At 40.6% G+C, this 13,590-nt stretch overlaps 1 protein-coding gene across 2 annotated transcripts; it reads right to left on the reverse strand.

Moving 5' to 3' along the window:
* Window positions 1-2,986: 2,986 nt before the first annotated feature.
* prep (prolyl endopeptidase) lies at window positions 2,987-12,601 on the reverse strand. Of its 2 annotated transcripts, none has more exons than XM_029425999.1 (14): window positions 12,366-12,601; window positions 11,935-12,009; window positions 8,540-8,673; window positions 8,330-8,460; window positions 7,523-7,732; window positions 7,058-7,179; window positions 6,868-6,973; window positions 6,342-6,533; window positions 6,025-6,222; window positions 5,613-5,716; window positions 4,772-5,003; window positions 4,542-4,673; window positions 4,215-4,371; window positions 2,987-4,082 (listed from the first exon to the last, which is right to left on the reverse strand). In XM_029425999.1, the coding sequence occupies exons 1-14, from the start codon at window positions 12,501-12,503 to the stop codon at window positions 3,788-3,790; spliced, it is 2,226 nt and encodes a 741-aa protein (XP_029281859.1). In that variant the 5' UTR covers window positions 12,504-12,601; the 3' UTR covers window positions 2,987-3,787. The 2 variants fall into 2 exon arrangements, with proteins under 2 accessions (XP_029281859.1, XP_029281858.1); XM_029425998.1 differs by lacking the exons at window positions 11,935-12,009; window positions 12,366-12,601 and adding exons at window positions 9,074-9,148; window positions 9,505-9,740.
* Window positions 12,602-13,590: the final 989 nt, after the last annotated feature.

Below are 13,590 nucleotides of genomic sequence, written 5' to 3' on the forward strand. Positions count from 1 at the left end.
CAACTTGTTGACAAGCAGCATTCAACTATTCAAAGCCATGAAAACATTTGAGATCTCCCTGAAAGCATGCCCATAAGTCATTTGACCTGATTACACACACAACAGTCATCCAGAATGTCTCATACCTTATAATGTGATACTATAAATTAGCAACCCCCAAACCTTCCCTACTGCTCTGACGTCTGCTTCTCACTCACTCAGCCTGGTGTTATCACTGAGCAGCAGCACAAGTCAACTGTTCTCAGACCAGTGAATGGAAATCGATATGAGAGAGGGAAGAGAGAGAGAGAAGATTGAAATAAATAGCGCCATCCATCGGCTCTCTACAGACAATCACCTGCACCATTCTGCATTCCACTGTAACAGATATATATATATATATATATATATATATATATATATATATATATATATATATATATATATATATATATATATATAGATAGATAAATGCTTTGAATGTCAATGTACCTTTACAGAGGTATGATTCAAACATATAACATGAAATGATCTAGACATTGAACAAATATATAAATTATTATTATTATTTCAATACATTATTTACTTTAAAAAATAAAAAGAAGTACACCAGGGAATTAAGCCAGTGTAAATCTAAGGGCTCAGCTATAACTTCCACCCCTCCCCTATCTTTTTTAATAATTTTAAATACATTTAAATATTTCGGGATCTTTCAATAAGCAGGAGTAAAGAGCCCGCTCAGCTACCATGTGAGGGAGAAAGAGAAGAGAAAACAAAATCATTTAAATAAATAAATAAAGATACGTTTGGTGCTGTTGAGTATTTGCTCCTCTTATCATCTCAGAGTGCAGCTTTCAACTACAGAAAAAAAATAAATAAATACAATCATAGCAATAATATTGACGTGCAGTTAATTCATTATTGCTCCTCCGCCGAGTAGTATAGTTCCCGAGTGGTGGCTGAGCGGCGGTTTCCGGTTGGCGGATTAATATTTCAGTATGGTCACAGGTGTGTGCTCATTGGGTATTTTAGAACGTCTTCAAATGTTTCAGCCAATCAGAAATTAGGACCCGTTTCAGCAGTTTCACGAGACTTTTTAGGACGGGATACATATCAAATGTGTTAAAAAGTTATATTTTAGAATGTATAATGTTATAATAAGGTATGTGAAGTCCGTAACATACGGAACAAAGACAGTTGTTTGGTACGTTCATGCCAAACAGCTTTGTGAAATAAGGTTTGCTTTTTAAAAGTCTGCACATCATTCTGCAGGATGTAGGCCCTAAGCCTACTACAGGGTTTTACAGGACTTTTCATGCGCCCTCTGGTGGTTCATTGTTCTACCATGCTCGTGCACGCACGCACGCACATACAGTACATAACTTGCCTATGTTTAGTTGTGAGATGATTAAAGGGAGATTTGGCTGATTATCCTCTTTATTCGTATTTATACATACTTGTCAAGGAAGTCATCAAACTACACAGTAGTTAAGTTATGTATTAGGGTCGCCTGTCACATTTTGTTCTCAAACTCTGTTAAATTATTAGACAATATTATAATTATTAGTATTATTAGAATGTTTTAGTAAATCCAAGTCAAATCCTACGTTTTTTTCATTTTTACATTTTTAACATTTAGTTCACTTACGGTTGGTCCTAAGTAAGTACAAAATAAAAATTGCATTCCTGTTTCTGGATTCAGGTTTCTTGCACAGAAGCTGATTTCTTATAAATCCCAATCTCAGAACATTCATTAATATGAACACATTCCACTTTTATCTAGATGTTTGTGGAAATAAATCAAGCATTTTAACCTTTATCATTTTCAGTAACCTGAATAAATTTCCCTCAAAATGCAAAAGAAATTAAAAAAAGATTTATGTGCATTTAACTTGTCTTGGATTGAATCAACAAGGACTTATACCTTTATTTTATAAAGCTTTACTGGGAAGAATGTGTGTAAAAATGTATTTCATGTTATGTCAAAGGTTATGTTATGCAATGTTGTGTTAATTGTAAGAATCTAAGGATGTTTAGCTTGGACTCTCTTTTCAAGGTTCATGTTTTCCACAGCTGTCGAGGCCGAACAGCCTTTTCTCACTGGCCTCAAGTCATCGAAATGTTGTATTTAAAGAAAAAGTCTTAACATAAGGAAATAAATTGAGTACAAACGTGACTGTTCAAATTGTACAGTTTTCTAATTACTTTTTTTTTTAAATCCTGTGCAGTTACAGCCTTTAATTGTATTTTAATGTTCAATTTGTGCTATAAAAAAAAAAAGTTATGCATTTTATAATGTAAATTAAGGAAATAACATACATGTTCAAAGTCTTTTGCTTCTTTTTTTTTTGGGGGGGGGGGGGGGGTGAATTTAATTCCCACCCTGAAGTGAGTTCGGAGGAGAAAACATCAGGTTGGTAACATGCAATTTGTTGAGTCTTTCAAAAGTAACGGCACTATAAAATGTCCTCCATAAACATGAAAGTGGGACATCAGAGAAGTTCTTGAACACGAAACATGTATGCTGAGTAATCCACATGGGGCCCTCTGTCAGACCACCCTCATTTTCTGCTCCTGCTTGCACGTGTTGGTCTTTTTCAGAGTGACTGCCCCCTGGTGGCACCCGACACGTGCAGCTGCTGTTGCTCTCACTTCACACTGTTGTCTGCGAACAACCTTTAAAAGTCTTACGATACAAACGTTTTTGGATGAAGCAAATACAATTTAAACGGATTGAAAATATTCTTATATATATTTTAAAGCTCAAGAAACACCTTGTTCTACAGTCGAAGATAATCATGAGATAAAATGTGGCTCATGTTACTTATTACTATATTTATTAAATCTACCATTTGTGTTGTCATTCATATGCAGTTTAATTCTTCACGTTGTATGAAACAGCAAAAAAACGTAATTATGTCTGTTATCATAGTCTCTCTCTCTTTCTCTCATTTTGTAATTAAGCTCGTTAAAGGATCCTTTTGACAGAATAAATGGGCACGATAAATCACTGTTTAAAAAGTTGTTTATTGTAGTTGTGGCATTGTGTTTTGTTCCCTTTAAAAAGGCAAACAATCAGCACATGTCAAGAGGTAGAAATCATCAGTCTGAAAACAATGTGGGGACTGACATTTGAACACACACACACACTCTCTCACACACACACACACACACACACACACACACACACACACACACACACACACACAGTGGGCTTGCGGTGTCATCATTTGCACTTTACTTGTACATGCTGGAGTCACTCAACATCCCACAGCTTCCATTCTGTGCACAAACGTAAAATAAATAATATGCACCATGTTGAAGCGTGCAGAGGATGTAGAAATTATCTCCAAATAAAGTTTTTTGTCCCCACTTGTACCTCATGACTAACTGCTGATTGGCTGATTACTGTAACGGTGACGGTACCCCCTTCCCTTTACACACCTGATAGCGTAGTCATTCTGTGTTTCGTTAGGACTACAAACATGGCCTACAGGAGAGGGTACGTTAGCTTTGAGGTGCTGCCTGTTGGCTTATAGTTGTGTGCAGGTGCAGACCCTGATGAGTCTGTCACAGCATCACACTGAGGGAGGGGGGGGGGGGGGAGAGGGGGTTGTAACATGTTGTAATGGTAGCCGGGTAAACGTGAGTGAAAAGATCCGGTACTGCGTTGGTGTGAAGTTACACAGAACGTGTGAAGTTACACAGAACGTGTGAACAGCTGCTATGAACAGGATTCCAATAAGAGGATTTGGAGTGAAAAGGAAGAAAACAAAAAACACACACACACTTTAATACGAGCCGCATCTTATTTGACCCAGGAGATGTTGAGACAGCGAGCGATGAAGGCGTAGGTGTCAGCCACCTCCTGGATGACCTTACTGGTGGGTTTGCCGGCGCCGTGGCCAGACTTTGTGTCCACGAGGATGAACAGAGGGTTTGTCTGCTTGGTGCTGCGGCCCACGATGTGCTGCAGGGTGGCGATGTATTTGAGGGAGTGGAGAGGCACCACCCGGTCGTCGTGGTCCCCGGTCAGGAGGAGGACCGCAGGGTACTGCACCCCGTTGCCTTCTGGGATGCGGATGTTATGGAGCGGGGAGTATCTGGCAAAGAGGAAATATAAACCACGTATGTTGGTTAGGACTTTACACAACAAACGCCTTAGTTTATGGAATAAATCTGCAGATTATATTCTCATTTTGTCTGTGAAATGGCCAAATTAACAGAGCACTTACTTCATGAGACAATCATACTGCCCTTTGTCTTCAGAACAGCCAAAGTCTGTGGTCCAGGCGTGGCCGATGGTGAACTTGTGGAATTTCAGCATGTCCATGACGCCGACCTGAGCAACGGCGCAGCCGAACAGCTCGGGCCGCTGGTTCACGCAGGCCGCTGGGACGGGATACACACAGTCAGGACAAACCAGGGGCCGATAACTGTGCAGCTAAAGCCGTCAAGAGGCTTCATTTGAATATATACCGTCTATAGCAAGGGAACCCTTTTCCACCTCCGGCGTGAAACTTCTTATTCTATCTGAGAAAAAGAGCCAACAGCGTACATACCTACAAGCAGGCCACCGTTGGAGCCTCCATTAATAGTCAGCTTGGAAGGAGAAGTGTAACCCTCCTTGACGAGATATTCGGCTGCACACTGGAAGTCTGTGAAGCAGTTCTGCTTGTTGGCCAACATGCCAGCTAAGAAAGGGAAGAACACAGGAAGTATGTAAAAGAGGAGTTTGCGATGCTGTTGATCTTAAACAACAAACGAGAGGTACGAGCACAATTCGGCGCACCTTTGTGCCAGGTCTCCCCGTACTCTCCTCCTCCTCGGATGTTGGCAACGGCCAGGACTCCCCCCAGATGTCCGACAAAGATGAGACGGGAGACGCTGTAGCTTGGCGTGATGGAGATGTTAAAGCCACCGTAGCCGTATAGAAAACCTGGATGGGAGCCGTCCAATTTGATGCCTTTCTTGTGAACGATGAACATGGGGATTTCAGTGCCATCCTTGGAGGGATAGAAGATCTGGCAACGGCACAGAGGAAGAACCACCGTCAGGAACACAAGAGGCTTGAAACAGAGCCAGGTAATAAGAGGGATTCTTAGGCACGTATGGGAGCAGTGAGTATGGCACAAAAAGATGTTCTCAGTGGTGGGTGCGCATGAGACTTTAGCTGTTCTTGAATCTTCGTCTTGTCCTCGAGTCAGAAGACGGGAGAGGACGAAGACACTCTCGTATAAAAAAGGTGTGTCCTCTGTGCTCATGTTCACTTTTACAATGTCATTTCTGGAGTCTCTGTCCTCAGTAAGAACGTAGCAATTAATCTGACTCAGAGTCGCCGTACTTACAGAAGCTCAACTGCCTTTGCTTTGTTCGAAAATAAATTGAAAATCAGTTTCAACAGTCCAGTACAAACATCAGCTGATTTTTCCCTCCACAATGTGATTAATGGCCGTTATACGCTGGCTTTAAGAACGGGCACATTCAGACATTCAAGCATAAACAGACGTCAACGTTTCTGACTTTCAAAAGCAGCTACACAGAGTGCTTTAGTTATCAAAGGAAATGAAAAGAGGGGAGAAGAGAAGAGAACATACATAGAAATAGTGCAACACTGAAAATGTTCTGGTTACCTGGGTGGTCTGGTAGTCCGAGGGGCTGAAGCCTTTGACGGTGACCTCTCTGAAGATGTGCGGCTGCAGCGGGTCCTTAGTCAGGTCGCAGTGGTAAATGATGGCTGCATGCAAGAGAAGAATAAGCTGTCATCTCATCTGCTCTATACTAAATATAACCCAGAAATCAAACCAGATGCACTGCAGCAAGAGACAATATCAATTCCAAAGCACACTTAACGGCCCACTGGCTTTAGAGTTGCACGTGTCTTCAGCTCGTTGCTCGTAGGTCACCCTGAAGCACTTTGCAGAACTTAATGTCGAAACTCTTTAAAACTAAAAAAGTGTTTCCACAACAACAAACATCCACAATTACTACACAAGCCTTTCAATTCTTGAATAACATAACACTATGTATCCGGCGACCTCGTACCTGGGGAGAGGAAGGAGGTGAAATAGTAGAAGATCTCAGAGTCCCTCTTCCGTCCCGTGAAACCCACCACGGAGCCGACGTCCAGAGGGAAGGTCCTCAGCTCCTCCCCCGAGCTCAGGCGGTACATTTTCAACACATTCTTCACGTCGTGGAGGAAACACACAAACAGGTAGCTGGAGTGCGTACAGGTGGCGAACACTGCATGGGAGATAAGGCCCGGGGCAGAGAGCGGATAAGGAGTCGAGGCGGTGACATCAAAACACGTTTTAACAGCCATTCCTAGTATTTCTTCAAACACGAGAGTTGCAGCAACTCACCAATAACATCCTTGTCGTGTTGAGGGATCAGCTCTTTCCAGTTGCTCTGAGCTGGAGAGGCAAAGTCGATGTTGATGAGGCGGTAACGTGGGGCGTCCAGGTTGGTCTTGAATGTGAACAACGTGCCCTCGTTGGTCACGTACTCGTACTCGGCGTCAAAGTTGTCGATGAGCTTCACCCATGGCAAAAGTCCTTAACATAAGAGGAGGAGTATTTTAGTCCTATAATGAGATCACTGAACTTTAACAGACCATATAACAAACTAATTAGTGCTTGTTGGAGTTAATAGCGAGGCGACACAAACATTTTTTTTTTTTTTTTTTACAGACAGACACGGACTACATTTGCCGTCCAGTCATCTCAGTTTTATTTCCAGTATAAAAGTATAACTCTTATAAACCCATCAATCTTACAATAGTTACCTGGTAATGGTAAATACCAATTGAAAATGCTGATTACAACACACAAACATTACAGCAGGCCAGGCTCACACATCAAGAAGATAAAAACACAAAGTGTAACATACCTGTAATACCCTGCGGAGTGATCTGAAGGTCACAATACCAAAGTCTGTTGACCGGATCACAACCTTCCCTGATGGACAGCAGCAAGTAGCGTCCATCATCTGATACCTGCAAGATGCACACAATCACTAAACCCTCCCTGAATATCAATTAACACACGCACGCTTCTTCATTTGTCATTTGTTTTTCAACCTCAGCTCCACCCATCCATTTGGGGTGCTCGGGGAATTCGGCGCACAGCACGTCCTCAGACTGCGGAGTCCCCAGAACATGGAAGTATAACTTCTGGTGCAGGTTGGTGGAGGTCTCAGTACCTATGAGACAGAACATTTTACTCTCAGTATCGCCCCCTAGTGGTTGCAAAAACACAGCACTTCTGATGGAGCGGTAAGGAGACGTGAAGTGGGTGGGGGCGTGGATTGCAGAAACAACAATGATACATCACAGCAAAGAGACGCACGTAAAAACAAAATAACAAACAGCAAATCACCTTTTTCTATATTTATCTTTAGTCTCAAATGTTTGTTTCAAGTAATGAGCTTTACCAATTAGTTCATATACACACACACAATTATTTTTATTTATGTTTTTAGCTCTGAGGGGGAGGGAGTTGTGGCAGCTTCAGCAAAGTTTAGGCGAACACCGCCTTGACCTCACCATCACTCTTGCCCTTCTGCTGAGGGTAGGAGTTGTAGAAAAGTCCCTTCCCATCGTGAGTCCAGGACATGCAGCTAAACTTGACTCGCTCCAGGCGGTCCTCCAGAGGCTTGGCGCCTTCAACCCGCAGGAAGCGGATCTCCACCCAGTCCGAACCACTGGCACTGGTGCCGTACGCCAGGTACTCCCCGTCCTCAGAGAATGCGTAGCCTTGAATATTCAGAGGAACAGAAACAGAACATTAACAAAGACAGCTGTAAATGTTGATGCTATAAATAGCAGCACACTTCAGGACATAAAGACGTCACAGACTGAAAGTCCTGTCGTTATTTCCATATCAAGAAACTATTCTGGCAATCTGTGCCAGTGCATTCGGCAAAGGCATTGCAGTGAAATGCAGGACGTGCAATAAAATAAGTAATAATAATAACAATAATAGAAATAATAACAATACATTTTTTATTTATATAGCCTTTAAAACTATACTTTAAGTGTCTCAAAACAAATATAACTAATAAAAGAAAAACTCAAATACAAAATCACAGTCAACAGGTAAAAATAAAGTGAAATAATGGATAAAAGTACAAATAAAAGAACGGATAAACTAATTAAGACAAAGCCAAACTGTCAAATTGAGTCTTGAGATGATTTATGAGATGAGGAAATGCATACTGTGAAGATTAGTATAATGTAATTACTATTCAAAGAGCAAATATCCAGAAGAGCAGAAACACTAAAGATGTCCAAAAAGCCTGATCATTTATAGAACAATAAACCCAGTAATAAAATACATTGCTTTGTTGATACCTCGCAGGGCAACAGTCCCATCATCAGAAAATGTGTTTGGATCTAAGAAGACTGTGGGCTCAGCATCCAGGCTCTCCTGCAGGTACATCACACTCTGGTTTTGGAGGCCCGTGTTGTAGAAGTGAAAGTACCTGAAAATAAAAAGAGAGGAATTATAAATGTTCACAAGATCCTCACAGATATGTGCTCCACAGATGTGTCGTGGCTCACCTGTTCCCTCTCTTGAAGGGACAGCTGTACTTGGGGTAATCATACAGCTCAGTCATGCGCTCCTTGAACAGGTCTCGCACCTCACACTGCTCTAGATATGGCAACGTGAGCTGGTTCTGAGCAGTGACGAAGGCCTGGTGGAAGAAGACACAGAGGTGTTACACATCAATGCGTTATAATCTCTGGGGTCAGTTCCAAGAAACAGTTGTGTCGTGATTAAAAACCAGAAAAAGATGTTTCGACATCATGTTCCAGGTTTTACTCAGCAAAGTGATTCGGATCACTGAGTAAATAGGGTTCTTCGTGATATCAATACAACTGGTGGTTATGAGTGCCTTGATGAGTAATAGCATAACACACCCAGCAACAATATGTTGTTAACATAATGGCAAGAGTGACTAAGAAATGATAAAACACCAGATTAACTAAATATCAGTGGGGGAAAAAAATAGAAATAGAAAATCAAACGTGTCCTCAGTAAGTAACAAACTGTCATTCTAGCTAAATATGGCGATACACATGAATAAGGATTACCTGTGTCTTCTCACTGTCCGGGTCCTCCAGCCAGCTGTATGGATCTGGTACTTTGCAGCCGTGATATCCGTCCACCTGAGCCAGGTGAAACAGCAATGACAGCGGTTAAAATCTGAAGCAGCTAGCTAACGTTAGGTGTGGCAACAACAAAAATAGACTTATGCTACCAAGCTGGTATTATCAGGGAGGTTAGTAACGTTGTTAAAATGTTAGCTACTAATGAGTTTAATATGAAGACTTGAGTAGGTCACGGATAACTGGGTACAACTTGCCCAGACATTTGTCAACAAAGTCAGCCTGGGTTGTCAGAGCATGCTAAGCTAACTAGCATGCTAACAAAGCACACGCTCACTCCAATGAATGAAAAAGCATGATGATTAAGCATCCCGGCTTGTTAGCACTAGGCTAGGTAGCTAGCCACTTTTACTTACAACTGCATCGTCACGGTAAGCCTGTGGATACTGGAAAGACATTTTGGAGGTCAGTTTTCGGGAATTTCGTAACAGAAAGGGCTGCCTCAGAGACTGAAATAGTGGTTTTGAAATGATACTCTGGATCCTGTAAAACATCAACCTAAGGCGCTGGAGCTTTTGGCAGAGAGATGCCCTGCTTACACACAGTCAACGAGCACTTTGAAGAACTGAGGGAGCTGAGGGGTCAGACCAAATGTTATTGCGCCCTCTACTGGCAGAAGACGAGAACAGAACATAGATAATGGCTGAATAATGCACATTTGCATTGACTAAATTGATCAACTATGTGGAAATGAGGCTAAAACTTTTAAATTAATCTGGATAATTTAATTTAACCTGTGCATCACAGTTAAGATGAGTTTCATAAAAAGAATTCAAAGTTTTAAAGTACTCTGAGTTGAAGCTAAAATAAGCGACGAGCACTGCTGTAATATTAAACTCATTTAGCATTCTTTTGTTAATATGTATACAGGCTTGTTGCAATAAGTCACACATTCAATTAGTCTATAATACAATTATAAATAAGTTATTAAAATGACGGTTTTGCATGATGTTGCCGCAGTTTATATCGTTGTGTGCAGGATAACTTTATGGTACTTCGGTTAATCCAAGCCAAACTGGAGGTTGACATTTCTTTGGAAAACAAAATTGGTATAATTAACTAAAGGTCAGAATGACACTTTTTTCTCTTTTTTACAGTTTGTTTTTAGTTTTTCTTAGAACAATTATAATATAGCTGTAACAAGACAATAAAGCAAACGTTTGTGTGACACAACGATGACCCTATTTTCCCCCCAAGAAATCTAATCATACAGAGAATATAGTGAAGTTGCAAATGGTGACGTTGCACCTTTAGTTAAAGGTTATCTGGGTCCACTGGGAATCTCCATCACCACTCTTATCTACGTGACAGAGGAGTTTAGGGGTCAACCCTTCACTCTTCTTTCTTTCTGCTCATCATCCTCCCCTCCCTCCCTTCCTTCCTCTTCTTACTTAATCAATCAGTCCTGATTTGACCATCATTATCACTGGCACCTACTCTTACACAATGACTGATAGCATGAGATAAAGCCCACTGAGGTAACGTGTAACTCGAGGAAATGAGTGGATCCAAGTGAATGTATTATTTTAAGAGATGAGTTTCTCCAAAAATGGATATCTGTGATCTTTAGTTGTATTTGTTTAATGTTATCTTCTTTTTAAAATATGTTTCCAGTATATATTATTAAATATTTACATACAGACATCTTGTTAAATGTGTTTTAATCATCTGTGACATCGCATTGTGACTGTAAGTCATTCTACAGCTATGCAGATAAGAGTCTTGAGGCAGGTTTAATTACACAGCAGTGTTTCAGTCAAAGAGGAAACACATTGTTTGGATGCCACGACTGATCATACAGTCAGATGATCCAATGATACAATCAGTGTTGTTACTTTCAGATTTGAGGACTTGAAGCGTGTCAGAGGCGTCACGCCGCTGAGCTAGATTTCAGAGGAAGACGCGACGGTTATCACCTCCCATGGGTGAATGCACAGTGAAAGTGGAGTAATAGACGAGCTACGTGCAGGTAGACGAAAAACCGGAAACGTGTGCTATGTTTTTCTTTGTGAAGACAATAGTTTAGAGGGACGTGTGCGTCATTGCTGAACTCAGGTCGATATATGTTTTTCTTCTGCGCTGGGGAATTAGAGATTTTGGTCTCATCCGATTAAAGTTGCAAAAAACTGTCGATTAATCGATTAGTCAATCGACAGACAAATAATCGCCCCAACTATATAAATAAAATTAAAATGGCAGAAAATGCTGTGTTCAGCCTCTCAAATATGGAGTTTCCTGCTTCTTTCTATGTTATATAACATATTAAACTAAATATCTTTGTGTTTTGGACTTTAATTGATTAATCTAAAAAAGGAAACATCAACACAATAATGAAAATAATCGTTAGTTGCATCTGTACATTTAATGGTCTTTTGGTGACGAAGGCCTGGTGGAAGAAGACACAGAGGTGTTACACATCAATGCGTTATAATCTCTGGGGTCAGTTCCAAGAAACAGTTGTGTCGTGATTAAAAACCAGAAAAAGATGTTTCGACATCATGTTCCAGGTTTTACTCAGCAAAGTGATTCGGATCACTGAGTAAATAGGGTTCTTCGTGATATCAATACAACTGGTGGTTATGAGTGCCTTGATGAGTAATAGCATAACACACCCAGCAACAATATGTTGTTAACATAATGGCAAGAGTGACTAAGAAATGATAAAACACCAGATTAACTAAATATCAGTGGGGGAAAAAAATAGAAATAGAAAATCAAACGTGTCCTCAGTAAGTAACAAACTGTCATTCTAGCTAAATATGGCGATACACATGAATAAGGATTACCTGTGTCTTCTCACTGTCCGGGTCCTCCAGCCAGCTGTATGGATCTGGTACTTTGCAGCCGTGATATCCGTCCACCTGAGCCAGGTGAAACAGCAATGACAGCGGTTAAAATCTGAAGCAGCTAGCTAACGTTAGGTGTGGCAACAACAAAAATAGACTTATGCTACCAAGCTGGTATTATCAGGGAGGTTAGTAACGTTGTTAAAATGTTAGCTACTAATGAGTTTAATATGAAGACTTGAGTAGGTCACGGATAACTGGGTACAACTTGCCCAGACATTTGTCAACAAAGTCAGCCTGGGTTGTCAGAGCATGCTAAGCTAACTAGCATGCTAACAAAGCACACGCTCACTCCAATGAATGAAAAAGCATGATGATTAAGCATCCCGGCTTGTTAGCACTAGGCTAGGTAGCTAGCCACTTTTACTTACAACTGCATCGTCACGGTAAGCCTGTGGATACTGGAAAGACATTTTGGAGGTCAGTTTTCGGGAATTTCGTAACAGAAAGGGCTGCCTCAGAGACTGAAATAGTGGTTTTGAAATGATACTCTGGATCCTGTAAAACATCAACCTAAGGCGCTGGAGCTTTTGGCAGAGAGATGCCCTGCTTACACACAGTCAACGAGCACTTTGAAGAACTGAGGGAGCTGAGGGGTCAGACCAAATGTTATTGCGCCCTCTACTGGCAGAAGACGAGAACAGAACATAGATAATGGCTGAATAATGCACATTTGCATTGACTAAATTGATCAACTATGTGGAAATGAGGCTAAAACTTTTAAATTAATCTGGATAATTTAATTTAACCTGTGCATCACAGTTAAGATGAGTTTCATAAAAAGAATTAAAAGTTTTAAAGTACTCTGAGTTGAAGCTAAAATAAGCGACGAGCACTGCTGTAATATTAAACTCATTTAGCATTCTTTTGTTAATATGTATACAGGCTTGTTGCAATAAGTCACACATTCAATTAGTCTATAATACAATTATAAATAAGTTATTAAAATGACGGTTTTGCATGATGTTGCCGCAGTTTATATCGTTGTGTGCAGGATAACTTTATGGTACTTCGGTTAATCCAAGCCAAACTGGAGGTTGACATTTCTTTGGAAAACAAAATTGGTATAATTAACTAAAGGTCAGAATGACACTTTTTTCTCTTTTTTACAGTTTGTTTTTAGTTTTTCTTAGAACAATTATAATATAGCTGTATCAAGACAATAAAGCAAACGTTTGTGTGACACAACGATGACCCTATTTTCCCCCCAAGAAATCTAATCATACAGAGAATATAGTGAAGTTGCAAATGGTGACGTTGCACCTTTAGTTAAAGGTTATCTGGGTCCACTGGGAATCTCCATCACCACTCTTATCTACGTGACAGAGGAGTTTAGGGGTCAACCCTTCACTCTTCTTTCTTTCTGCTCATCATCCTCCCCTCCCTCCCTTCCTTCCTCTTCTTACTTAATCAATCAGTCCTGATTTGACCATCATTATCACTGGCACCTACTCTTACACAATGACTGATAGCATGAGATAAAGCCCACTGAGGTAACGTGTAACTCGAGGAAATGAGTGGATCCAAGTGAATGTATTATTTTAAGAGATGAGTTTCTCCAAAAATGGATATCTGTGATCTTTAGTTGTATTTGTT

Source organism: Cottoperca gobio, chromosome 24, assembly GCF_900634415.1.
Source record: "Cottoperca gobio chromosome 24, fCotGob3.1, whole genome shotgun sequence".
Classification (NCBI taxonomy): Eukaryota; Metazoa; Chordata; class Actinopteri; order Perciformes; family Bovichtidae; genus Cottoperca; species Cottoperca gobio.

Excerpts from the sequence above, each read along its gene's own strand:
- prep (XM_029425999.1), bottom strand. The coding sequence starts at position 12,503 with ATGTTTTACAGGATCCAGAGTATCATTTCAAAACCACTATTTCAGTCT. Across the intron at positions 7,733-8,329 it reads TGGGACTGTTGCCCTGCGAG|GCTACGCATTCTCTGAGGAC; the intron begins GTATCAACAAAG and ends TGAATATTCAAG. Across the intron at positions 5,004-5,612 it reads CGGACTACCAGACCACCCAG|ATCTTCTATCCCTCCAAGGA; the intron begins GTAACCAGAACA and ends TGCCGTTGCCAG.